Source organism: Cordyceps javanica, chromosome 3 (assembly GCF_051103115.1).
Source record: "Cordyceps javanica chromosome 3, complete sequence".
NCBI classification, from domain to species: Eukaryota; Fungi; Ascomycota; class Sordariomycetes; order Hypocreales; family Cordycipitaceae; genus Cordyceps; species Cordyceps javanica.
The window spans coordinates 4,643,485-4,670,428 of NC_139297.1; the positions used below are offsets into that span (position 1 = coordinate 4,643,485).

At 53.6% G+C, this 26,944-nt stretch overlaps 5 protein-coding genes across 5 annotated transcripts; all 5 read right to left on the minus strand.

Moving 5' to 3' along the window:
* Positions 1 to 429: 429 nt before the first annotated feature.
* Positions 430 to 3,363, minus strand: V2A60_005590 (3',5'-cyclic-nucleotide phosphodiesterase PDE2; the record flags this gene model as incomplete). The annotated part of the gene is made up of 3 exons (XM_083256899.1): positions 430 to 2,126; positions 2,245 to 3,090; positions 3,204 to 3,363. The coding sequence occupies 3 exons, from the start codon at positions 3,361 to 3,363 to the stop codon at positions 430 to 432; spliced, it is 2,703 nt and encodes a 900-aa protein (XP_083113025.1).
* A 5,500-nt stretch (positions 3,364 to 8,863) lies between these two features.
* V2A60_005591 (putative ubiquitin-specific protease UBP12) lies at positions 8,864 to 13,725 on the minus strand (the record flags this gene model as incomplete). The annotated part of the gene is made up of 3 exons (XM_083256900.1): positions 8,864 to 12,816; positions 12,896 to 13,541; positions 13,594 to 13,725. 3 exons carry the CDS (start codon positions 13,723 to 13,725, stop codon positions 8,864 to 8,866), a joined length of 4,731 nt encoding a protein of 1,576 aa, XP_083113026.1.
* A 1,321-nt stretch (positions 13,726 to 15,046) lies between these two features.
* On the minus strand, positions 15,047 to 18,474 carry V2A60_005592 (Metalloenzyme, LuxS/M16 peptidase-like protein; the record flags this gene model as incomplete). The annotated part of the gene is made up of 4 exons (XM_083256901.1): positions 15,047 to 15,525; positions 15,583 to 17,218; positions 17,285 to 18,139; positions 18,220 to 18,474. 4 exons carry the CDS (start codon positions 18,472 to 18,474, stop codon positions 15,047 to 15,049), a joined length of 3,225 nt encoding a protein of 1,074 aa, XP_083113027.1.
* Positions 18,475 to 21,046: 2,572 nt separating this feature from the next.
* Positions 21,047 to 22,082, minus strand: V2A60_005593 (uncharacterized protein; the record flags this gene model as incomplete). Its single annotated transcript, XM_083256902.1, has 3 exons — positions 21,047 to 21,167; positions 21,222 to 21,453; positions 21,524 to 22,082. The coding sequence occupies 3 exons, from the start codon at positions 22,080 to 22,082 to the stop codon at positions 21,047 to 21,049; spliced, it is 912 nt and encodes a 303-aa protein (XP_083113028.1).
* Positions 22,083 to 24,406: 2,324 nt separating this feature from the next.
* V2A60_005594 (uncharacterized protein) lies at positions 24,407 to 26,197 on the minus strand (the record flags this gene model as incomplete). The annotated part of the gene is made up of 1 exon (XM_083256903.1): positions 24,407 to 26,197. One exon carries the CDS (start codon positions 26,195 to 26,197, stop codon positions 24,407 to 24,409), a length of 1,791 nt encoding a protein of 596 aa, XP_083113029.1.
* Positions 26,198 to 26,944: the final 747 nt, after the last annotated feature.

Here is a 26,944-nt window from a genome sequence, read left to right on the forward strand (position 1 = left end):
AGACAAGTAACCGTGATGCCTCGTTCAGACAACCACCTTCACCGAGCAACACGTTTCCTACGCATCCCTCTTGCTCAGCCAGGCCTTGTCAGTGGGAAAAGAAGAGAAAATATATATAAAGAGAAAATTCACACCACTCTCCATGAATGCATTGTTACATCCGCGTCTGGTCGTGTGCGCGGTACAAACAGGACTGGAACCTGCTGCTCGACACGACCACGACCGTCTGATCCCATTAATTAACCTGGTATCGATATTTTGGCCGGCGATAGTGTACAAATGCGCGCCTTGGCGCGCTCAGACCATCTCTGAATGGCAAATTTTTTGTTTTCGTCATCGTCGGGCGCGGTGCTCCAGCATCGCAGCCCGTGGCGACAGAATAGAATGGAAACATGCGCGACAGGACTAGCTCCATCGCGAGGCGTTGGCTCAGCTCGTGGCGTCGGCGGCGGGCAACGGAGGACTCGAAGGACTAGATCCCTTGTTTCTTCTAAAAAAGGGGAAATCCTTCATCCTAAATCTGCTAGTCTTCTTGCGAAGAGACTTGCCCTCTGCCTTGCCAATGCTGCCCGAGTTGGAAATGGACTCACTCGTGTCCTGCTCTGGTGGGCCTTCCCTGCTACGTGGAGGGTCACTTTGCGTGCCCGGTGGCGAAACGTTGAACGAAGGCAGCCCGACGGTGTGGTCCATCGATTCGTTGCTAACGATGCTTGTACCCTGTGTGCTGGGCGATAAGTTGGCCTTTCCTGTGGCGCTCGTGGCCTGGGATGCCCAGTCGCCTGTAAAAGCGCCCGAAACACTACCCTCGGTGGTCTCGCTGCAGCGCTGTCTTGTGGACAAGACCGCTTTGCCGTCGGCACCCATGTCGTCGCTTGGGCGAACGTGGAAAGGATCACTATCAGCAAAGTCGCGCACAGCATCAAAAGCCGACGATGTACCGTTCAAATGCTGATGAACATCCTGTTCTGATCTGACGGGGCTGTAGAAATCTTGCACGGTGTCGTGCATCTCTTGAGCGGCCGTTGCTGCATCGGCGTTGCTTTCCTTTGCCGGCTCGTCTGGATCGTGCGGCCCGCAGCTAGAGTTTTCGGGAGCATGAGTGACTGTAGAGTCAGAACCCTCCGTTCGCTGTGGCGTTGCGGCGACACCTTGAGTGCTCTCATCGCCTTCCTCTGCGATCCAGCTTCGAGTTTTTGGTGAAAGGGTTCCTTGCCGCAGTACTTCCCGTCGCTCGAGATCATCCTGGTCCTGTCTCGACTTTTCGTCGTGCAACTTTTGTTCAAACATCTGCTTGTTGATTTCCAACTCGTCCACGGCGTATTTGAGAGAGGGCATGATGTCAGCGACACCTTGGAAGAGGGGAATCGCAAACATGTTCATAAAACCGAGTTGGGCAGTAGACAGCGACAACGGGTCTCGTTTCGGCTCAGAGATGAGTGACGACTTGATGCATAGCTCGCTCTCCATAGACGCTTGCCGGGAGAATTCCTCCACCAGGATGTGCATCCATTTTACAGCGGCATCATGATGCCTGGCAACGTTGCTTACATCGGCGCACTTGATGATGAGCGAGCAAGCGAGGGCCTTGTGCTCTTCGCGCTGACGGCCGTTCCAACCTTCGGGGCTGTTCTTGTCCTGCAGCTTCTCTTGCAAGTCCCCGAGCTTCTTCATGTAATCAAAGTGAAGGCCCATGTCGGTGGCCAGGATGGAGCTGATCATGAGGGCTCGCATGCCTCTATCCTCAAAGGCAGCAGGCCAGTATCGGCGAAGGATCTGAGCATAAGCGGCACAATGAAAGGATTCCAGGACGGAGCGATCGTTGTAGAGCTGGGCGAGCGGGGCGTTCAAGGTTGCGAGAAACCCGTTGTTGACACCAGGATGGCCGACATCATGGCCAATGGCTGTGATGAGCAGGGTCAGAGCGTCAAATGGGGTTAGAAGCGAAGCAATGGGCGATTTCGGAACGGGGGTGGTGGGCTCTCTGGCGGGATAGCCTGTCAAGGCACCCACGTTGACGAGAAAGTGGAATGTTGCTTGCAGAACATCGACGACGTGACGGAAATTGTGGTACGGCACAAAGCTGTTGTAAGCGCTGCGACAGGCGACGAGAAACTTGATGAGTTGATCTAGTGGTTCAGTTAGGTCACGGCTGCGCCTCACTCGGAAAACGGCCTCGATAGCGCAACGGCTTTGGCTAGCTCCAAGGCACGGTGAAGAGGGAAAGCTGGTGGCGAGACTACTTACCAGCGGGGATGCGCCAGGGCTCTAGTTCGGGCATGGCGAGGGCGTGCTGAAACATGAACATGGCGGCGACGAGCAACTCGTCATCGGTAAATGAATTGGCGCAAAAGTGCCACTTGGCCACGGCGGAAGCAATGTCGGACTGGCGTTGAGCCGGGACGGAAACATGAGAGGTGACGATGTTGTCGCTGGGTGCCATGCGGCAGATGCCCTTCATGAGGTTGGAGACCATGGCCTCGCGCAGGTAGGCAAAGGGCTCCTGGTCGCTGACGCCGACCCAAGAGCGCTTTCGACCGTGCGCAATTTCAAGAAGTTCCTGTTGCTCGCGAGCAGCGTCCCGATGCGCCTTGTAAGCGCAAATTTCGAGTGTGGTGATGCATTTGGAGCTGAGAGGGCTAATGATGACATCAACGGCGCCAAGGTCGAGGCACTTTCTAACGAGCGGACGATGGGCGGCGAGGGTGTTGAGGGGGATGGGGGAGAGCACATCGGTGGCACCGTCCGTCATTTGTTCGCGAGGCTGGTCAGTGGTGGGCTCGGGATAGGAGATGATGGGGACGGGGACAACGCGCTTGGCCATGGAACGCAGGTGCGACTCGGTTATGATTTGCTGGAGAAGGTTGAGACCGTAGACTTCGTCATCCGGGGCGGCAACGTGAACAGGCTGGGCGTCTTCGGACAGGAACGGCTCGGCAGTCCAAGTAGGCGAGGAAGAGATGTGTGAAGGACGAAGTTGCTCATTATGGGGCGTGTCTATTAATACAATGGCAGGGGACATGGAGCAGCCCGTGTCCTCCTGGAGGGCGAGAAGATGTTGAAGGCAGGCTGAACCTGTAGAGCAAACGTAGACTGTAGAAGGGTTAGCAAGAAAATGCTGTAGGAGGGAGGCGGCGCATCTGTGGGGGGAGCAAGCGAGAAGGAGGACAGAGAGAAAGAGGGTAGGTAGTGGTGGGGGGGCCTACCATCACCAAAGGCCTCTAGAAGAGGACTGATGTCGCGACGAACGTGATCAGGATATTCGGCGTCGTCATTTTGAGATTGGTCGTCGAGGAGAGCGGGGACGATGCGATTATGAGCGACGGAGCGATTGACGTAGATGACATGGCAGGCGGTGCTATCCATGGTGGCAACGAAAGGCTACCAGTCTCGCGACCGGAGCACGTCAACCACTTGGAGGGGGGCGAGGATGCGGCTGCGTAGAGACCCCCCTTTGCGGCGCGGAATTGGTAGGGCCCAAGTCAATTTGGCGAGAGGATTGGGGGGGAGAAAAGAAGAGGTGAGGTCTGCGAGAGCTCAATGAGCAGCAAGCAGGCGAGAACGGCGAGAGAGGTCGAGGTAGAGGTCGCAGGCGCAGAACGAAGGTACTGGTAACGGTGGGCGGCGCGGCGGAAAAGTCGCGAGACAAGGGGCGAAGAGCGCGGTACGACAGAGAGTTGGACGACGTAACGCAGCTGGGCGGAAAGTGACGGGCCGGAAAATATAACAAAGGCGGCGCAGGCGGCGCAAGAGGAGAGGGGATGCCAGCGATGGTGTGGGCGAAAAAAGAGGACGAGATGATCAGTCGAGGCTGAGAATTGGGTTTGGAGGCCGGCAACGGGTGAGATTGGATTGGATTGGGTTGGTCGGGGGTTGTAGCGCGGTAGTTGTTGGTAAAAGGCTGTGCGAAGGGGAACCCGAGAGCGGATCAGGGTTGCTACATGCGCAGTCTCTTGTTGTTCGGGTTTTGCCAAATGAGAGGCGGCCTCGGGGATTGTGCGGCAGGAGGAAAAGAAGAAGCGGCGGGCGTGGCGCGTAGTTGGAAAGTGAGTAGAAAATCAGAGAGGGGACCTCGGTCCTATGAGCCAAGGCTAAGAAGGGAAAGGCAGGACCGAGAAGGTGACGACAACGGCGACGACGACGACAACGACGACAACGGCGACGACAACAACGGCAGCGAAAGAGCGAGCGAGAAAGTCGAGAGAAAAAAGGGCCCCAAGTGCTCAAGTGGTGCCAGGCCGGACAACAGTCCACAGGCGTCTCAGCGCAAAAAGGGCGTAAAAAGGTGGAGAGGGAGCGCAAAAGGCGAGTGCCATAAAGTGGATTTTTGAGGGGGGAGAAGAAAAAAAGAAGTCGTGGAAGCCGGGTTAGTGGTCCAGTCAGATGTGAGAGTTTTGGTGGTGTGGGAAAAAAAAAAGGTTGGAACAGGGTCGGGAACGCCGGTGGACTTGGCTGGACGATGGATGGGCCGTGGAGGCGCGTGCGGGAAATCAGAATCAGATGTCGTGGTTTTCTTATCAGTATCGGTGGCGGCGATGGAGCTGGATGGGTGGGCTAAAATTATCCCATGGCGATGAGGATGGGTGGAGAGGAAGACGGGAGAAAGTGTGGGAAGAAGAGAAGGAGAGAGGTCTGGTGGATGAGGAGGGTGGTGATGGCAAACGGCGAGTGGGAGAGGAGTTGATGGGGAGGATTGTAGGGTAGGTAGGTACCTAGGTGGGCGGCGGGGGTGGGCAGGACGATGCCGGCGCCCAAGCAAGGGGGTCGATGGGAGGGAATTAGAGCGACGACGTGTATATACGGAGATGAATACGGTGACTACAGTGGATGTTTGTGGATGAGAGCCGTGGCAAAGGCAAAGTGGTTGTATATAAGTATGTGAGTGTGGGTGTTAGTATTGCACAGGTCAAGTCTCTGATCGAATGCAGTGGTGTGGCAGCAAAAGTCCGTGTGCGGGTTAAATGTTCGGGACGAGCATGAATCAGTGAGTACTTGTGAGAGCCGAGTACGGACTACCGACCGAGGAATCTCTGGGACAGCATTCGAGGCACAGTACGGAGTAGGTAGGCACGGTATATAAAAAGGTATATCAGTAGGGTACTGATCGTGATAGGTGCAAGTACTACTAATGGGTAGCAGAGTAAGGGATGGAGGGAAAGAGAGAGAGAGAGAGAACCCGGCGTTTTGGCCATCTCACGATGGTGGCCTACAGAAGCCCCAGCGAAGCATGACAGAAGGGCTGTTGGAAGGGCGAGGAGAAAAAAAGAAAGGGTTACAAGGGTTGACGATTGCAGGTTACGGCGGGCGGGCATGCAGGTGGCTTGCAGGGAGGGAAGATGCTAATGAAGGGCGTGGGTGGGTGGGTGGCAAGTGGATAGTGCCCAAGACAACTGAACTGTTGGCAAGGCCAGCAGCTCAGGTACCTTGGTAGTGAGTACGGGGTACGAATAGGGAGCTTGTAGGTACCGAGCGTGCTAAAAAGTGTCCGAATTTGGTGCTGTGCCGGACAAATAATGCGAATGTGAATTTTCAAAGTGGGAATTGGAAGCGTTACAGAAGGAAAAAGTTAGGCTGGCAGGTGGGCAGGCTGAGTGGGATCATGCGCTACTATTGGATGTTGGACATTGGACAAGGGGGGAAGAGGGGGAGGGGGCTCGGGTGGCTTGACTCTGACGCTGGACTAGTCTATATTTTCTTCTTCCATTTTCCATTTCCATTTTCCTTCTTTTCTTCTTTTTCCTCTTTTTTTTTTTTGCCACTGTTCCGTGTACAAGGCATCATGGGCTACAGGACAGGAATGGGACAAGCAGAGAGAGAGAGAGAGAGAGAGAGAGAGAGAGAGAGAGAGAGAGAGAGAGAGAGAGAGAGAGAAATTTTTCGTATGATGAAAATTGAATAAAACATGTCATATTCTTCATTTTCCTTAAATGAAAAGAAAAAGAAGAAACAAAGGGACAAAGAAACCAGCAAATCCAGGGATCGCCACCATCCCCTGTTGGCTACCATACTGAGTAAGCTGTTGGTAAGCGACTGCTGAGCCACTAACTATCAAGCCACCAATCTTTTCCTTGTTCGAGCGGGGAGAGGAAAAGAAAAGAAAAGAAAGAAGGCATGACAGAAGGCCCTATGACCCCCCCAAAAAGGGTCAAAGAGAAAGCAGAAGCGAGCCCAAGGCTACTGACACACTAATCTGCACAACCAACAAAGAAAGTAAAGCGGGGGGATGAGGGGGGGGGGGGATTCAAGAACCGAACAGATATCGAACCCTTCCTTTCCTTCCATGCAGCCTCGTCCTCGCCATGCATCAAAGTTATGCAATGTCCTGGTTTCGCAAAAATGGCTTGTTTTTTTCCTTTCTCTTCCTTCTTCCATTTCTCTCTCCTCTTAGTTTTTTTTTCCTTTATTTTTTTTTCCCTCATTGCTATTTGACCACTCCCCTCCTCCCCCCTTCGCCGTACACTCACTCTATCATGCCCGTGCGCGCGCGGCGCCCAAAAGAAAAAAAAAGGAAAAAAAAGAAGAGAGTCACTCCATCCCGCCCATGAGAGATGGCGGCGACCGCCAGCGAAACGCAGCGAAACGTAGCGAAACGTAGCGAAACGTAGCGCCAGTGGTCAACACCTGTATTCGTACCTATTAGACTATCAGTACCAGTACCAGATGCCAGTATCAGCAACTGCAACAACTAGCAGCTCTTCCAACAGGGCACAAGGTTTGTCACTGGCATGATCCCTGTAATCATGGGCTACTGGGTAGGAGGCAGGCATGTAAGTACCGAGATAAGGTCCCTAATTTGTCAGTTCAGCACCACTGTTCAGCGCAACACGGAACTGCATGAGTTTTCGGAGAGTAAGCTGGAAAAAATGTCTTTCATCTTTCATGTTATTATTATTATTTTTTTCCGCAAAAGGAGAAAATACAAACCGGGATGGGACAACGCTGCATCTCAGATGAATCTCCTGCAGGGTGACGACTAAGTTAGGTACCAAGGTACGCGGTGCTGGTACTGAGTAGGTAAGTAATAAATGTCCGCTGCATGCCGCATGTTAGTACGGAGTACTTAGGTACTGTATCCTGTAAGTAATAGTAAGTATCCTGCATCCTGCATCCTGCACACGCACAGTCAATATCCGACCACACCCTACCGCGTCCTGCGACATGCAGGTGTAAATTACATACATTTCACGTAAAAAGAAGGGAAATATAAAACAAGAAATAAAACAGAGTTTTTTTCTGTTCCTTTTAGTACAATCAATCTTCTTTGTACCGAGTACAGGCTATGGTATATTTGTTTTGAGAATAATGACCAGAAAAATCAGCACAGTACTGGTACATAACTCCATCCCTCACTTTGAACACCCCCGTATGTATCCCTTCCACCCATGATAGCTCCCCCCCCCCCCCCACCAAACCCCCCCCCCCCCCCCCCCCCCCCCCCCCTGTCCAGACGGGGGAAAAGGAAGCCCCCCAAAAGCTTGTTCAAGCGTTTAACGGGATACCCGACGACTATCAGTACTTAGTACTTAGTACTCCGTACCGCGTAGGTAATTGACCCCATTCTTTGTTAAAAAAATCACTATACGCGAAAAGACAATTCATAAAACCCAAGCTAAAGAAGGGCCAAAAAGAAGCATATGTACATTGATTCCTTGGTAAACAAAAAAAGTCAATTCGAACAATCCGACCGACGCTATCCGCCATCGTTTCTTTCGCATCCTTTTTTTTTTCTTCAAATCTCGGAAATAAATCAACGCCCTTTGTCTCGGATATCACGCCCATCAATACGGAAACATTTATCCCCTCCCAGACATCCACCCATCATCTCCTTTGTTCTCGGCCTACATCATCATCTGGTCGTCCCTCTCTCCCGCCCTCCATTCTATCCCGCCCTCCCCGTTCTCCTCCTGACCCTTGATATTTACATCTCTACTATTGGTGAAATATACAACACAGTTGTCAACAAGTCCATTGCTCAGTACTCCCTCGTCCGCACTCAGTCACTGTGACCGCCCCCCCCCACCCTGCTCTCTCCCCTCCATCAACGTTCAGTACCCTTGTCTGGAAGCCTTCTAGAAACCGCACTAACAGGGTACGTGAGACGGCCCCTACCTTAGTATAGACCAGGGAAAGGAAAGGAGGAGAGGGGCAGCGGGGGGGGCAGGGCAGGGAGAAGGGTTCGCGGAATAAAGCCCACAGGCAAGGCTCCGAATCTTGTCCAAAGCTTCCTGTTCAACAGCCGAACCTTGGAACTCCATGCCAGACAAGATGAGACAAAAAAAAAAAAAGCAGCAAAGATTAGTGACAAAAAAGGCCAAAAAAAAGTGACACTTGCCGTCCCCGCGTTTCTTCCTCGTTTCTGCCGCGTTTCTTTTTGCCGCTTGACAAAACTCCACACCTCTCTATCGGGTCCTCTAACCCCTCACAGGTTCAGCGATCTCTTGCTGCAAACCAACCGAACCGAGCGTCACCTCGCAGCATCCCTCAAACCCAACAAATATTTCGTCATCCATCACAATGCTCTCCTCCTCGGCACTTGCACATTGATCCCCATCCTTACAACAGTCCTCTGTCCACTGCGCCTCACACGCCGCAACCAAGACGTCTGCCGTAAATTCACGTCGCGGCTTCCAAGCCAAGCTCTTGTGTGTATATGTGTGTATTTTTGTTACTCTAGAGTCTTTATTTTTTCTTCTTCTTCTCCTACTCCTTGAAAAAGGCTGCAGAGAAATGTCCCTTCTACCCTCCCAATAACCATGCTGTAAGGAAATGTCATGTGTATATAAAAATGACCTGCGCCAGTCGTCTGGCATGATTCTCGTTTTCATCACACCAACCCCTCTCAGTTCGATCACCGGTTCGTCTTCGCCTACTGCGCCTTGACGTTCTCCGCATCAGCCTCCACAGCCTTGTCCTCCCCAGCCCTGGCCCCTTCATCCTCTGCTTCAACCGTCCCCACCGCGTCTCCAGTTGCGCCGCCCATCACCGTGTCTGCTTCGTAGATGCCTTGCGCATTTCCGTCGTCTTCCGACGATTCAAACTGAGCAGCGTCGCTGACTGCCCCCGTGGATTGTTCGGCTCCGCTGTCCAAACCCCCAAAGCTCCAAGTCTGCGTCATGAGAGACTCGCCGCGCAACGCGCTGAACGTGCTGGGTCCAGACTCATCTTCTGTGCTCGGTCGCCGGTCGCCCAGGGTCCGTCCCTGGTACGCCGGTAGGTCTTCGTCCGCCTTGCCGCTAGCGTCGTCGTCCCCGCCGCTCTCTTCTTCCGTCGTGTCCTTCTCGTACTTGTCCAATATCGCTGCGAAGCGAGGCCCGCCCAGGTGGCCAGATGCACGGCGCTTATAGAAAAGCAGATATGCGGCGCTGGTAATTACAGACTGCGGGTCTGACACGAGGCTGGCCGAAGAGTCGTTGTAGTTGTACCACCTGCCGTCCACAAAATTTTTGGCGTACGCAGTGTAGTGACCGCCGCCCAATCCGCCATAGTGATCATCCACGGCAATCAAATCGTACACTTCCGACTTGCCCTCTTCCTTTTCAACGACACGGGCCGTCAGATCGAGCTCCTCAATCGGAAAGTCCACAAGCACATCTAACTTATCTCGTCGCCATCCGCTGCTGCTAAAGCGTTTCAAATGAGCAACCAGGTAGTCTGGAGTCTTCCACAAATCAAACTTTTTGCTCGCACGGCGATGTTCTTTGCATCGCGGGCAGTACCACATATCATGCTCCGAAAGAATCTCGGCCCGCTCGAACTCGTCCAGGCACTCGTCCAGAGTGATGCCCCTAGACTTACGAGTCTGGCGTCGGCGCTGGTTGATCTTGATAACGGGGTCCTGTAGCGACTCCAGCTCGAGAAAAGTTCTAGTCCCTTCAGCCAGATTTTTGCCATTTCCGCCAAAGACCATCTCCCAGGCATCGTCGTTCCAATCCACAGCGATACCCTCATGCAGGCGGATGAGCGGCCCGCCATCTGCAACGGCCGGTGGCAACGGCTGCGGGAGAACCTGCGCATAACCATTGGATTTGCCGGGTCGCGCGTGCTTGTCTCGTCGCTTATTGCCGCGTTTGCCATAGGTCTTGTGACCTTTGAACTTCTTCCGGCCACCTGGCCTTTGATTACGCCCTCCGCGGTTAAAATGACGAGCAATGTCTTCCTCGCTGGATTCCTCAGCCATACGTGTTTGGGCCGGCTCTTCTTTTTCGTCTTCGAGGCTTCTTTCGTCTTTTTCGTCTTCATTCTCATTTTCATCATCATTATCATTCTCGGATCCATCACCTGTTGAGCTCTCCGGGGTCGCGCTTTCTTCACCCTTGTCAGACAACTGTGGCATGCGGTCTGACAAGCTGGGTAACGTTCTGTTGTTGTCTGTAGATTGCCACCCGGTAGGGATGGCCCCGTCGCCGGGGCTGGCAAAGTATCTCAATTCAAACAGGTTTTGCAGTGAAGGGCTTAGTCGTGCGGATGAGTCCACAAATTTAGGTCGTGTTTTGTTGAATCGCTTTAGCAGAGCGGGCTGTCCAGATGGTCCGGTTGGCCCAGTTGGCGCAGCACTGGCATCTTTCATTGTAACATCGACCATATCGTCTTCGCCCTCTACCGACTTTGCCGCCACCTTGCCCTCCCCTGAAGAGTCGGCATCCGAGGCGGCCACCATGTCCGTGTCGGTGCCGTCTGTTTCGTCGTCGATCGCGAGTTTACTCCAGGTAGAAAATGTTGCAACCTTTTCGAGAATCTTGCGCCTGATGGCGTCGTAGTCGGATGCCTCTTCCCTGGTCAAGGTAATGAAGTGAGGGGGTGAAATGCCTTCTGGACGACCGTGACTTTTGGGACGACGATGTAAAACTGTCACGACCATTCTCTCCGTACGAGAGTCGTCGAGATCCTCAGGTTGGGCATCAACATCCACCATTGAGCGATACTTCTGAGGCCGCATCTTGGAGGGCCAGTTGGTAGGCACGGACTCCAGCTCATGGAATGTGGGCACATCGGACTGCGTGATTTCCTCGGAAACGTCTTGGCTGTCATCGTAAATCTTGAAAAACCGGTCTTTGAATTCCTCGGCGCCCAACAGTCGCTCAACCGGCACGCCGGTGCGAAGAGATAGATACTCTTTCAAAACTTCGATGGAGCTGTGCTTAGGAAGCTCGACGTCGATATTGACAGGTACATCGTTCAGAGGGAAAAACTTGACCGTCTTGCTCCACACAGTCTCCAACGGAAGCGGAAGCGGCAGAGTGTTAAAAGGGTCAAATGTAATGCTTATCTTACCACACTCGGGGCATTTCAGCGTCGACTTGTACATGCCGGTAAACAAGTCGGCAATGACCGAATCATCTCGTAGTCTGGTGATGTCCCAGACTTTGGCAGCCATTTCGCGAATCGCTTCAGGATCATCAATCATTTCATCAGTAGAATCAGGCTTCTCGATATAAGGCTTGTTCTTGACCCGACTCAGATCTTCCTGAAGAGCGTCAAGAAGGAAGCCAAGAAACTCTTGGGAGTCCTGTTGGCCCCAGCCAGAGAAAGTACTTCGGCATCTGCCGACAGTGCTCTTGAAGTCTCGTGGGCTGACCGAGCCACGGCCTTCCTGGTAAATGTCGCGTAGAAGACCGCCGTAGGCTGAGGCCATTTTGCCGTTGTAACCCAAGAGATTGGTCTTGTTGATCTCGTCCACATATGCGTCAGTAATGAAGAACTTGGTCAATTCCTCGACACTACGGACACACTGCAGCGCCGAGTTCATGTAGCAGGTGTTGCCAAGGTTGTGCAGACCGACGACGCCGACACTGCGTCCCAGTTTCTTCTTGTTACCAGCACGGCCTCTGGTCATGATGCCCTCGGGGCCCGGACTGCTTCTAGCGCTGTTCGGCTTGGACGAAAAACCAGAGCGGTTTGATATAGTCTTTTGCGGCTTTGTCTGCTGACCTTTGTATGTGCTCACCGAGAACTTATTGTCAATCATTTCATCCAGTACCAAGGTTGCATCTGCGACCAGGTTCTTCATGTGCAACTGAACGGTGCTGTTGTATTTGCCGTCTGTTTTATCATGGATATGAGACAGATGTTCGCGATAGTTACGAGACTGTGCAAAGGTGGGCAAGTCAACAAGCAGTTTTGGCCAGAGGCCGTCGGCGCTTTCGGCATCGTGACCAGGAGAATCTGGCGGCGTCAATGCGGATCCCGCATCCTGGGTAGCGGGCACAGCGGTAGGTGTTCGCACTTGATGGACAAGGACCTTGCGGTTGAGCGGAATGCCCGCCCAAGTTTTGATATCTTTTAAAAATGCTTGGAGATTTGCGCCGCGACTTCTGGGAGCGATAATCGCAGGAGGGTTGTTCGCCTTTAGAGCCTGCTCAATAGGCAGCGGGCTGAGTTCTGACCACACGCGGTGAACGCGGAAGATTGGGGGGTGAAACTCGTAAAGAATGTTGGCTTCTCCACCATCCGCTGAGTTGATAGCAAAGCGAAGGATGGGCTCTTGTCCCTCCATGAGACCATACCACTCCACAACGAGTTTCCAGGCGTCTTCCGGGAAGAGAGCAAACAATTCCTGGTCGGCACCGGGCTTGAGGCGGGTAAAAATGACACCAGAGGGGTCCTTGATGGCTTGGTCGATGATGTCCGAGTTGTCGACCGGGCCGAGCTGCACATCTTCGACCTCGGGCGCACCCTTGGTCGGTCCCTGCAGAGATCGGGCCTTGTCGAGCCATACTCTGGAAACAAGATAAGCTTTGTCGCCCTCGGCGATGGGGGCATCTTCGAAAGCCTTGAGAAGTGTTTCAATAATTTTGATCTGCTCGGCAAGAGGAGGCAGGTCTTGTCGCGTTTCCAATTGACGTTAGCTAGAACTGAACCGCACTCTGCTCACGCCGTGGTGGTTAGGTTGGAAGCTTACTCTGTGCTGGGGCGTCAGCACCCTCTGGCGGGTCGACGCTCATGGCCCTTGGGGCCTCGGTGGGCTTGGCAGTCGGCGTGGGTTGGGACGAATTCATGCTGACATCCGGGTCGTTGCGAGACGCGGCATCGGCCTCGGGGTCCATGCTGGAGGCACGACGCTTGAGCGGCGAGGAGGAGCGGTGGGGCAACTCAGCGTCACCATTCATGATGGCCCGTCTAGACACTCGAAACGGAGACTGGCTTCTCGGCAGCGAGGTCACCGCAGAACCAGCCTCGTCAATTCCCCGTTCACCGTCGAGGGACAAGTCAGCATAGGCCGACGCGCAAGGGGACGAGGCGGCCGAGGAGGCGTAGTCACGGAGCGAGGGGGGGCGGGCGTTGGCGCCGTCGACCGTCGAACCAGCAGCAGCAGCAGCAGCAGCAGCCTGGAACCGGGCAGGAAGGCTGGAGGCGGGCTGGAGCGAGTCGGATCGCAGGTAGACGGGGCTGCTCTCGCGGTGGGCGCTCCGGCGGTCGTCGTCTACCGAGGTGGCGGTGGTGAAGGAGTAGGCGACGTGGTGGTCGTGGTCGCGGTCGTGATCGGCGGGCTCGCAGGAGGGCAGGACAGTATCGGGCTCAGGCGAGTCAGGCGACGACGGATCGGGCTGCCCGATGCAGGACGGTCTGGCGGCGAGCTTTCTCTTCTTTGAGGAATACGTCTTGAAGGTTGAGCTGCTTGGCGGGCAGCTCGAGCAACAAACAAGCGGCGACACGGCGGCAGCGGCAGCGGCAGCGGCAGGATGGTGGTGATGGAGTCGGTGCTGCAGGAGCGAGGATGGAGAGGTGCATGAAGAAGCTAGCCTCGTGACGTATTGCTTGAAATTTTTTATTAGGAGGGGGAGGGGTGAGGGGGTTTTTTTTTGTTCCGGGTGGAAGCCAAGAACGATGATGACCCTCTCTCGCAATCTCTCTCTCTCTCTCTCTTGCGATTTTGCAAAAAAAAAAAACCCAAAAAGAGAGAAATCTGACCGGGCTCCAAATATCGGGCGCTGTGGAGGGAGACAGGGCGTTTTGGGTGGGTCTAGTAGAGGGCTTCTGAAAGGCTGTGGCGGGGAGACTCTCAATCAGGGATACCATCGGAGGGGGAAATAACAAAGACCATATCAATCAACTACTAGCATGCACTATGATGTGACGATTCAAAGTTTTCTTCTCTCCCCCTCCCTCCTTCTTCTTCTCTTTCCTTTGTTTTCCTCTTCCGGTAGCCGTGGACAGTAGGCTGAATTTCTTTTGATTCACTAGACACCATCCGTTGCCGTTGAAGCGGCGGCTGAAGGTTGTCCTGCATCACATTATGAAATTTAGGCTGTAAAATAAACTGTAAAAATAGATTAGCCGTTCCGTCTTATTAGGGTCGCAAGGGGGGGCAACGCCATACTAAACACCCCTCCCTCTCTGTAGCCCTCCCCGACCAATTTGTTGCCCATCTTTCGCATCTTCCCTTCTATGCCGCCCCGTGCAACTATCTCTCCTCGACATATCCAAAGAGTGGCCAGGCTCGCTTAGAGGTAAGCGTTCGTCCACCAATAACAAGCGCCATTGAGCTTCGGGCCTACTAGCTGAACTGGTGGGCACTTCTCGCCGGCCGTCTTTTGCCGCACAGGCACTGCGTCATCCCAGCGTGTCACTTCTTGCCCCAGAGACCACGTCCAAAACAGCCATTGCTACGTATACCAAAGTCTAAACCATGACACATCTCTTCCCTTTCCCGATGCCGAGGGACTCCGCGTGGCTATCCTTACTACGAGCAAGCTACGTTGCCTTCTCCATTTTCGATTTGACCGCTAGTCGTAGCAAACAAATCCACCATCTATCTACTGGTAATACACGTGCAGATCATTCCACCTAGTCTTCACGTCGTAACCAAACAAGTCAAATTGCCATACCGCACAAAAAAAGTATTAAATCATCATCTATACATGCATGGGTACCAGCGCTAGTACAAAGTCTGCCAGCCGTCCAAACCAGCTCAAAAAAATATCCGCGTGGAAAAGTCGTAGTCATCACTTCTATATGCGATCGTGTCAAAGGCGCCCTCGGCCCACCACAAACAAGTTGCCGTTCTAGGAATGTCTATCTTTTGACCTCTTCCCCTCTCGTCCCCGTCAACTCATAGCTTCGAGTCGGTGTCCTTAAATTCGCTCAACTGCTTCACCGGGCGTGCTCCCGAACTTGCCAGCAGGCCCGACTTGTACAGGCGAACGTCTTCAATCTCTTGCGCAGTATCGACAGCACATTCCCCGCCGTTGGCGATCGCCTCTGCATCATCCTCGGGGTGGGCCGTCTGTACCAGACCGAGCTCCTTCATCGACGCAATGATGCTATCCAGACTTGCCTCGGACGGCTTGTGCTTGGCTTGCAGATGAGCCTTGATCAAGTCTATGCTCTTGCGGTCCTGCTCCGGGACATCCACAAAGCCTGCTTTGCCAAGCGCGTCAATAACCTTGTTATCACGCTCAACAGCACCCCGCGCGTGAAGGTGTACTGCGATACGCGCACGGCTCGCCGAGGAAGGGTGAAGGTGCCTGTTGTAAAAATCAACCATCTCTGCCTTGGTGACGAGTTTTACCTCTGCGGCATCCAATTGAGCTGCATCATCAAAATTAGCTTGAATTTCCATGTGAAACAAGATTTGCCATCGCTTACATTGCTCAAAGTCGTAGTATTCCTTTGAGATTTGGGCCCAGTGCCTAGAAGACTCCTGGTCCAAATTCCTGAGCTTCTCCAACCTCTTGTTGATCAAGCTTCTCTTGTGGCTCTCAAATTCAGAGTCGGGCATCTTATCTAAAACCAGACCGAACTGGATGAGAAAAGCCTCCACACGCCGGTCTAGATACTCCGGCTCCCTTTCAGACTGGATCAAGAACCGTATGCCGCAGGTGGTCGCAAAGTTGCGCATGCCGGCAAACACAATGTATCCGAGCTGCTCCTGGCTGCGCAACTGATCAAAGGCAGGCTCATGAATCATTTGATCGATGAGTAAAGCTCGCGCGCGAGTCCTGCGATCGCCGCGGTCCCCGAAATAAAAGATAGTTTCGATGCAATGGTTGACGTTGGCCGGATCCTTCAGCGTCTTCCTGTACACCATGTTCGAGCCGGGTGGAATAATTAGTGATCGGATGATGGGCCACTGGTTAGGTGGCAGAATTCTCGATCTGAAAGACGATGCCAAAAGGTCCGTTACTTTGATGGCATCCCCTTTATACATGTTTCCATGAACGTAAACCTCAATGTACATCTGAGCAAGCATCTGCTTCTGAAAGCTACGCACGGCATCAATGGTAATGTCCGGAAGTTCGGCAGCTAGCTCCTCAGTGACATAGTCACGCTCTGCATGAAGCCAAGACATGTAGTCGCCTACCTGCTGGTATGATGTTTGTAGTTGCCAGTTGTCGTAACTGCGAGTCAACCGCTCCTTTACAATATCAAACCGATCTGCCTTGATCTCGATATCGCGCATGGTCACGGCGACTTGCTCTAGCAGCAACGGGAGCTTATCATTATAGCCCGAGACATTCAGGAATAGGCCACGCGAATCAAGGGACACAGTGTACTGCAGGCCCGCGAGCTCAGCATCGTAAGAGTACTCCTCCAAAGCATCCCGGACCAGCTCGGCAAAAAGTCGAGCTTTGACCCCATTCTCCGCCGTGGCGTGTATAATAGGGTTTTTAAGGCTGACAATGACATTAGCCTTGGGCACCCAGAAGGTGTCATCCTTCTTCCACCAGGTGCGGGCGAGTTGGTCGTTGCGCAAAAGCCGAGGCGAGGTTGCCGGCTCCGCCACTTCCTTCTTTTCCACCTCAAGCTTGTTAGGAATGAACTGGTTCTTGTGCGGCAGGTGGAGATCTGGTAGCCTCTCGGCTGCTGAAACCGAAGCAGCTCTTTTGAGCTCAGCCATGAGGTCTTCGGAGATCCTGGAGGCGGTATATTCTGTACCGTACCACTTCTCCTTCTTCTCCCAACTCCCTGGAAAATTGCGAGAAACGATATTCATGCGTAGTGCTTCGGGGCGAAGGAGCTCCAGGGCTTTTGAGATTAAATCCGCGTCAAAACGACGCAGGCGACTGTGACCACTCAGCAACCATTCGCGCGGTAGAGGCTTTTGCATGACGGAGCTGATTCTGCTGGTGAATTTACTGGCGGGTGTCTTTTGCCTAAACTTGAAGTCCACGTCGGCCATGCCTTGTTGCTCTTGAAATATCCACTCTTGTGGAGGTGACTGACGCAGCAGCGACACATACTGAAAGAAGATCTTGACGATTTCGGGGTAGTTCTTGAGGCCCTGCAGGAAGTTAGCAACTCGTCTGTGTCTTGGGGGCCAGGAGAGGAATTTAGGCGGCAAATCTACCTCTTCGGTTAATCTTATTTGAACTTCAAAGATGCCGGGAGTGCCCGGGCATAGGGAGTATCCGCCCGCTGAAAGGCTGTTGGCCCAGCCTTTGCTCTTGATGTAGGACATGATGCTTCCAGGTCCTTCGTGGCCAACGAGATGTGAAATATATCGACCCGGCTGTGATTCGTACAATTCCTCCTCGTCGAGGAAGGGGAAAGTGAGATTCAGTTGCCTCGTGTCCATGACAGGTTTGGCAAACCACTGAATACCGAGATCATCAGGTCTGAAGGGAACCTCTTGCGACCACCTGTTCTGGGGTAGTTTCTTGTTCACAATGGCGGAGAAGAGGTCGGCCGTCCATTTCTGCAGGACCTGGAGCGATTCACGGCCAAGGACAACGAGTTTCATGCGGTTGGCGGAATAGTGCTTGGCGTGGAATTCGATGAACTTGTCACGCACATTGATTTTTTGCGACTCAGGGATGGTCTTGAGAACCTCGAGGTTGCCGGTGGAGAAGTGGCAGTAGGGGTGGTTGGGATTTGACAGCGACCTGTCGAGTTGCTGGAGACGCCAGGCGTCCTCCTGCAAGTTCTTCTTGTTCTCTGAATCGACGGCTCTCAGCTCCCTGTCCAGGGTACTTGATAGGAATAGCGGCTCGATGAAGAACTGTGCAAAACGGTCAAGAGCGCCGTAGAGAGGAGAAGGGTTTGTTTCGGTAGGTTCCTCGTCGTTGGCTGGCTTGGCATCAACATCGAAATAGTAATTTGTCGACGTATTGGCTGTGTAGGCGTTGGAAAAGCCGCCGTGGGAGGACAGGTAATGACCGTACTCGTTTTCCTTGGGGTACTTTTGAGTACCCATAAAGAGGAGCTTGGAGGGGAGAGATATGTCAGCACTGAGTTACTTGAGAGGGAGATTTTGGCACATCAATTGCACATGCGGCGACTCACATGCTCAACGGCGTGGGCCATGCCAGGCATGCCCGGTTCATCAGAGAAGCTGCCAACGTCGACGTCGAGGGAAGCGCTGGCCTTGTCGGTCTCCGGGTCGTGGACGAGGAGGGCCTCGAGGCCATTGTCGAGTCGGATGACGCGATATTGCCTATCATCGAGTGAGGGCTTCTCCAGACGGTCCGTCAGGAGCGTGACCAAGGTCTCTTGGCGGCCGAGCGCGGACGCAGGGTCCGGCAGGACTGAAGGAGGCATGGTATAACGGCGGCAACGATAGGATGTCAGGATGGGTATCGAGCAAGGTGAGAGAGGGCGAGGGAGAGTATAAGAAGGAAAGGGTAGAGAGAGAAGCAGGCGGCGTAGAGGAGAGACGGCGCTGCGGACCATGGATGGGGAGAAGTCAAAGAAGAGCGTGCCGCCGTGGGGGATATGCGACGACTTAAAGGTAGGGCGGCCCAAGTTTGCTTGACGGGGCGCTGTGAGAAGCAGCTGGTGGATAACGGGCGTGGACAGCGGACCAGTAGTACATTTTTAGTGGACTTTACGGATACTGTGTGACGACTTTCGTGTGACGACTCAAGTACCTGCGTACCTACCTAGTTAGGTACCTAAGGTAGGCAGGTACTCGCTCAGTATTGGCTTGGGTTTATTAGCCTAAGCGGGCTGGGTTGGTTTTGGCTGGGGCGAGTGAATGACAGAACCCAGGTAACAGCGTAGCAGCGTAGCAGCATAGCAGCCAGCACAGGTATGTTAGTATACGTGGGCAAGTACGCATTTGGGTGCCTACCCAAGCACTCGCCTATCTGCCCATCTAATCAACTTGAGTAAGTACATGTGTACCAATCAATCCATGACCTTGGGTAGTGAGCAAATTGAGGCAAGGGGAAATGGGGAGCAAAGCATGAGCAATCGAAAAGCAGGCACATAAGCCGGCAATCAGGTTCCTTGGCTGAGTATGTTCCCGAAGCGTACCTACCTTAGCCAGGTGCGCATAACCTACTAAAGTACCTTGGAGGTGGGAGGAAAGGGTTGCAGTGGGCCCAACTGAAGCGAGTGGGCCACTGTATCTGGCGTTTTACAGGCGGCCGACGTACCCCAAGGTTACCCGACCGAATAACCGTACCAAGGTACTGGCCTAAATTACCTAAGCCGCCAGCTACATACTTACAGGTGCCTTCTTTTGCTGTAGGTACCTACCTACCTACCAGTGAGCTGCCTACCCAGGTAGTAGCTAGTAGCAAGTGGCCTCACATCACTGATACGTTGCAGCAGCTCCCACTACGTCTACGGATGCCCGCCCAGGTACCTCCTCGCCCCCTCCAACACGACAATCTCGAGATGCCAACAGCACAGCGCCTGCATGCCTACGTAGGCCTATACCTGACCTACACCGACGACGTACCCTAAATCGCTCCTCACCACAGTCAGAGTAAGCTCGTACGGACTTGACCTGCGTGGCCCGCGCGCCGGCCCTCGGCGCAGTGCCAAAGAGCCTACGCGTCTGTGTGGCAGATCCGTCTGCCCTCCATCAGTGGAGTCTATTGGCCCGCCGATATCAATGCTACCTGCGGACATCGTCCATGGGATTCACTAAGAAGTACTTAGTTGGGCGGGCTATGTACAAGGGTGGGAGGGGGAGTCGGATCTGGATTATGATCAGGCCCTGGCTGTGTCCCTGGTTGGCTTGTTGGGCTGAAGTGCATTGAAGTTTGCTCGACTTGACACAACGACACGGCACCGACCAGACTGGAGATCGACAGCTCGCCGCCAATGGGCGCCCTCGCGCGCTGGCCGATCTCTAGCTGACTGCGACCGCCCACCTGCGCAGTTACTCAGGAGTCAGTAGCTACCGCCCACCAGACGGCCGAGAGAAATTCCCTTACCCTGAGGCTTGGCCGTCGCCATGCAAAGGCTCCGCCACATCGCATCCTTCAGAGTTGACTCGTGCAGCGCCGCGGCGCCGGAAAAAAGGAAACAGACGACTGCCATGAATCGGCTTCTACCCGCCTTGCACCTGCATCAGCATCAGCTACCCTGCCACGGAGACACTTCCGCGGTCACGCTTCGGACCTCCTCTGCATGCACACCACCGTCCTTCCCCCACCGTCGCTTTGCTGAGAATGCGCTCCAAGAGGCTTCGCGCGCTTCTCCGTTATGCAACAACGGTAGGTACCGCCCGTACTACTTACCCCTTGACCTGCCCTTGGCTGGCTGGCCGGCCAGATGCGATTCACAATGCTGGCCTACTTTTGGTCGGTGTCCCAAAGGAACCAACTAGCCCGTCTGGCACCCCACGGCTAACGTGGAGATGGTACAAGTACCAAGACGTAAACCCGGCTGGAATGGTATAATGCTATAACCGAAACACTCCATAAAACGTGTTGCTTCGTTACGTTACTCAGGGTTGCTTTGTGCCCTGCCACCTGTCATTGTCACAGAACCGTTGGACCGTCGCCCGGTTAGACGACGTCCTCTTCTCGTGCCAAGCGAGCGCACGACACAACATCCTGGACCCAGACCCTGGCGAATTCATAGCCTTGCTGGACCGGGGGCCGGTAGTTCATGCAGCTCTATTCTTCATCTGGCTGGCGTGGCGGCTGCGTCAGATTGAGCCCCCAGACGCCACTTTTTATTAACAACCACCATTCCAAGTAGCGTCCAGCGGAGGAAGGGAAGAGAGAGAGAGAGAGAGAGAGAGAGCATCAATGTCATACCAGGTGGGCTCGGCAACGATGATTGCAGCAATACTTTTTGTCTCTTGTCTACTATTTCGGGCTACAAAGCGCTATAACCTGTACATGAAACCACCCAAGCGTTGACAGTTACACTAGTTGAGCTCATGCGCTGACTTGATCGCTTTGCTCTTGCCAGTGTCGAGAATCACAGCCGGGTCTTTCTCGCTGCCGTCGCGCGAGACCTTGCTACCACGCTTCGTGGTAATGGTTGCCCTGATGATATTGTCAGCGTTTCAATAGCCCACCTTCATGCGTGGCAGCACGTACTTTTCTTCCTTGACGTCCAGGACCTTGCCCTCTGGCTGCCCGTTGCCCCAGTTCCAGCTTACCGTCTCGCCGGGCTTGGGTCCCTTGCTCGACGACGTCGACTTGCTGTTGTCGTTGTCTTTTGCCTCGTCGCGGCTTGTTTCGTCGGCAGCCTCCTCGTCCTCGCCCCCCTTGTCATCGTCCCCGTTCTTGTCCGCCTCCTCCTTGGAGCCAGAGTCTTCCTCCTTGGAATCTGTTGAAAAAGAGGTTGTGTCAGTAAAAGCGCCTGTAGTTTGCTACGAATAGCGTCGGACGGGACTGACTCTGTCTGGTCCGATGCTTCTTGGGCTCTGGTGCGCCGGCTTTGTCGTTTCTCTTGCGCTTGTCCCCGGTCTCCTTGTCCGACTGTTCACCGTCGTCGCCGTCGTCGCCGTCGTCGCCGTCGTCGTCTTTGGCCTGGTCGTCTTCTTTGGCCTCCTTCTTCCCAGACTGCTTGCTCGACGTCTTATCACCACTCTTCTTCAGTGGATCGTGACCCCAGTTCTTTAGTGATATGTAAGACTTTGTCTTTTTGGCCTCGCTCTCCGATTTGTTCTTTAGGCTCTGCTCCTCCTGCGCCAAGTGGCGCTTGCAATAAGCCACCACTTTTCTCATATGGCTTATCTGATCGTCGTTATACTTCTGGGGATCCTTGGACGGGTTCGATTTCAAAATCTCCGTAATCTTGCGGCCGCTCTCGTGACCAACCGTCTCCTCCCCGCCGTTGTCCTTGGGCCAACCAGCCTCGCCAGAGTCGTCGGACTGGAGCCATGTTTCCAGCTCCGACGCCGTCATGTTGACGAGCTCGTTGAACTCCTGGATCACTTCCTTGGCGTCCTTCATTTCGGCTAGAATTTTTCTTTCTTGGTGTTTCTAATTGATTGAATAACGGAACAATGCGTTGTATTTTCTCCTCCTTCTTTTTTTTTTCATCTAATTTTTTTTTCGCGCCTTTATATACTATGCTTGCGGCATAAACTCTACTACGTCATGCACGCGTTATACATTCCGTTTCAATACCGGAAAGGCATTAGAACAACGATCGAGACGCACCCGTCTACGCGATTATGCAAACACGGGCCGATTTACATCAACAGGCCTAAATCGAACCTTTTGCTTTTCCCCCCCGCCTCCCTCCCTGTAAGTAGCGAGCGACTGAACCCTTCTGCGACATGTAAAATTCCACCACCACCCGTTGGCCGCATGAGAAAGTGGCTTTGGAGGAGGGAAGGAGGGAGGGGTGGCGGGTTCGAGCGCACGCGAATCGTTATGCGAGCAACCAGAACATGCCGCTCCTAAAATATACATGTTACATGGTCGGACCGGCAAGGGACCAAATAAAGGGCTGCATGAAAGGCCGACGGGCGGGCGCGCGCTGGGGTTGTACTAAGTATGTAGATGGTGCCGCTGTCAAAAGAGCAAAATGACGACGATGCACACCGGGCTGAGCTTGGGGTGAGACAGTACCATGTTCAAATGTTGTGACGTGAAGGCTCGGTGTGCGAGTAAGAGAGCAATGAACGTAACCAGTGTAGCAGGGGATGTGTGTGGGGGGGGGGGGGGAGGAGAGGGGGGGAGAAGACTGGTCGAAATCAGACTCATCATCCTTTTTCCACCCCACGACCGCGGATCCTCTCTGATGGAAAAAAAAAAAAATATAGGTTTCTCTTTGTCATGTTGTACACGAGACACCGGGACGCCTCCCGCCTTTTTTTTTCTTCTCTGGGCTAGGGTTGAGTATAGCGCATAGTGTACACTGTAGCCTGGCCAGCCGCGGGGACCCGGGGGAGGGCGGCCGCGGAGTTGCGCAGCCGGCCGCTGATGTGTGCCCGGCACGAGCAGCTTCATTCTCTTTTTTACTGACTCCCTTGCAAAATCAAGTATACTAAACCCTTTTTACCCCCATTTTCCTTTTTTTTTTTTTTTTTTTTTTTTTTTTTTTTGCAAAGCTGAAATAAAATCCCGGTGCTTGCGACATTGATTAATGACAAAACGCGCCAAGTCGGGCAAGGCGATCCAAGGGAGAGAGCGAGGCAAAGAGAGACAGAGAGAGAGTGTGTGTTCACGACTCGTGACGGTCTGACGAACCCTGCTTGTGGTTTTGGAGTCATGACAAGGAAATTCTCAGCGTAAGAAGGATGCCGCTTAGTTACCAGTAATGTCTCGGTGTGCAAGGGTCTGCTTGCATCGGGCATGAGGCAATCGGTCGCAGCCACGTGTGCGTATGTTTTCTTTTTCCTCTCCCTTTTCCTTTCCTTTCTTCTGTCTCGTGATTAAAGCCCCTGCACTTGTCTTTCTGACTTGTGGTAAACCCCTGCAGCACTTGGTCCCGGATTCATCTCATTCTTTGCCGGACTTGGTTACAATGCACGGACGTTGAGTCCGGCACATGCCCAGAAAGCAACTGTCCGTACTCCGTACTGAGTAGTATTATTGATCCACTGCCATTCAATCATTCAGAAACACGGCGAATCCCGGATTCTAGGTTTTCCAGGTCTGGCATTTATCCCATTTATCCCGTTTATCCCATCCGTTTGAACCCTGCCGAGACACCTACGCCGTTGTGAACCAGCCATGCAACCAATCACGCCCTTCAGCCTCTAGTTACGGAGTACTCTGGCACAATATACCATACCATCCATCAACAACAACAACAAGACCAACAACAACAAGAGCAACTAGTTACTGCCAACATAAGACCCCAGCTACGAGAATTTCTGAAACCCCGTCAGGTCTGTTATTTTGCTTTTTTCCTCTTTATTTCTTGCGAATGAACTCCTCGTTTCTTGGATATCTCTAGTACCGTAGTATTTTCTTGAAGCTGTATAACCGACCCGAGTGCGCCAAGCACTGTCCCGTACTCTGTCTTTCCGATGCCTATGCATTCGACTCCCTAGAAGCTCCCTGTTTCTCTCTCCCCGTTGTTTTTGTGTCCTTTGTTCACCTCGTCTTTTCTTCTCGTTTGTGTATATGCAGCGAGCCTCGCCGAAAAAAAAAATTATCCCCAACGCCTTTACTCGACCGATCCCCAAAGCCAAGTTCGGTACAAACCATAATCCGTAATCCTCGCGGCATAGCCAGTATATATGTCGAGTTTCCTTCCAAATCAAATCCTCAAACAAACACCATATCCACTTAAAAATCCAAGCTAATTCGGAGCGCACTTCTTACTCGCTCGACTTCTGGTCCCGCCTCTCAGCTTCCATATCCTCCATCATAAGCCGCTCGGTGAAGCTTCGTGGCGTGCCGCTGAAACCATCTCGCATGACACTTGCCCTGTAGCTGCTCAGGTCGGCGGGGTCCATACCGCTCGTACCATCCAAGCCACCGACAAACGAGTTGAAGTTGCCGATGGAAGCAGCTTTGGCGTGGACTTCAGGGTCCTTGACAACAGGCATCATGATGGAGCGGCCTTTGTATGAACCCACTGAGCCGATGTTGAAGCGCGGCGTTGTTGGTGTGCTGGGCTCTGGAGCCTCCAACTTGGGGGCAGGCACAGCAGCGGGAGCGACGGTAGTGGGCGACCGCAATGTGCTGCCATCCTTATCCAGCGTGGATGAAGGGACCGCATTTTCGTCTTCGCTCGGTTCATCTTCATCTGTGGGCATCGGCGACGGACGAGGTGACGTGGTTTTTCCACCGTCATCTTCAAATTGAAACATATCGTCTTCATCGTCGTGCCCATCTGGGTTATTGAGAGGCGTGACGTTCTTGGGCAGTTTCTTGCTGGCAATGGCTGGGGGTTTGCTGAGCGGCAGAGGAGTTGGAAATCTCGTCTTCTTCACGTCCAATGAATCATCACTTATGACCTTGGCATCGTTGCTGGGTTCCTGTTGAAGCTGTTGCGGTGCAGGCTGGCGCTTGGCCAACGGCTTGTCCAAGTCGAGTTGCTGCATCTTACTTGTGGTGGCATTGTCCGATTCGGGATTGACCACAGTCCACACGGTGCCTTCTTCCAATGGTTCCCTTGAGAGGGCACGAAGGGCATCCGACGAGGAAATCTTCTTGGGTGGCGGTGTTGGGTCATCGACGTCATCTCCAAGAACAGAATCGACCGTCACGTTTTCGCCTTCCCACATGGGCGATGATGATCGCGGTATCATGGATTCACTTGGTTGCGGAGAGGCCGTGGGCAAGACTTCGGCACCCATAAATTCGAACCGGACACGCCTAGGGCTCTGGGGCGATTTATATATGCTAGAAGATCGTCGCAAGGCGCTGCGCGGAGCTTTGTTGTCGCCCTTGTCAGATGACGCTGACGAGATTGCGTCGTCGGCCAAGGCGTTCTCACTTTCGGCCTGTCCATGCCGGGGTTGTGTCGTTAACCGACCGGGAAATCGGTCCTCGTCGGCGGATTGTCCCATTCTATTGTTTGTCGTACTTTGGCCGACGCTGGTCTCGGTAGCAGGTAGCAACCCGGTGTCGGCGCTGCTCGGGCTGCTGGCCGCGACGGAGGGTTGCTGAGAAGTGATGCCAGCAGGCTTGGTTGCCGCTGCAGGCAAGATGGGCGTGTCGACTGCAGGTATGGGAGAAGCTGCCAGTAGTGGGAGATAGCTCGGCGTGAAGAGACCCTGTAACTCGTGATCACGGTCGCGTGGGCTGCCTGGAGGGCCTGGATTACCCGGGTCGGCAGGCGTCGACGCTAGCGATAGAGTTTGGGATCCGGTGGCCTTCTCGGGGTTATCGCTGACTGGCGGCCGAGGTGACTCAGCTGGCGCGGCGGCGGGCTGAGGTGCGGCGGGTTGCAATGGGAGGCTCGGACGCAACACTTTATAGTCGTCAAGAGTAGCCCGAAGCTTGTCTTGGATGCTGGCAACGGCGGAGGGGGATGCACTGCGCGTCAACTGGTAGTAGTGCTGGTGAAACTCGCTCAACAAATCCTGTCGGTGCGCCTCGAGCTGGGCCTCAAGATGGTTGAGCTTGGTGCGGAGACCGTCATGCAAGCTGTCCGCGTCCATCGCTGTCAACGGGTTACGCTAAACGGATGAATGGCTATGCTCGTTTCCAGCGGGGTCATGACGCAGGGCAGTGCCAGGTAGATGCAGTCAAGGCTGGGTGCAGGATCGCCTTGATTTTGGACGTAACTCATGCAAGTGACTGAATTTCACCGTGTCGTGGATTCTGATTTTGGTGGCTTCCATCCTGCCGCTGTGTACCTGCCGCCGTTTGCCCAATGATGGCGGCCCATCCAGCGTTGTCACGTGGGTCGCCACACGTATGCCGGGGATGTAGATGCCTATTGTGCATCATTTGATCATCCCGGACGTTTGTTTTCTGGGGGTTATGGAGCCCTTTCTTTCAGTTTGTTGCCGATCTTGCGGTTCTACTTGGTGAACCAAGATTGGGCTTCCGTGTACGTCACCATTGTCTCATGCTGAAGGGATCTGACGATGGGGCACGACGGCGCGCCAAAATGGACTAGTAATAAGGTAATGGAATGGACTGGTCGTGAGTGCTGGTGCAAGACGATGATATAAACTAAAATGCTCAATTTGCTTTATTTAAATGCAACTAAACTTCATAAGTACTCCCTACTCCCACATGTTCTGAATTGCGAGGCCCCCCAGCAGGTGTCTGTCTATAGCTGCCTCTATCGCCCGCATGAAGGGCCCAGCTATAACTTGCCGTTAACACGACCTGACCCGTTGCTAGGTAGGGGATTGTCACAGCCCACGATTGCACTGGCATCTGCCTAGATTGATGTG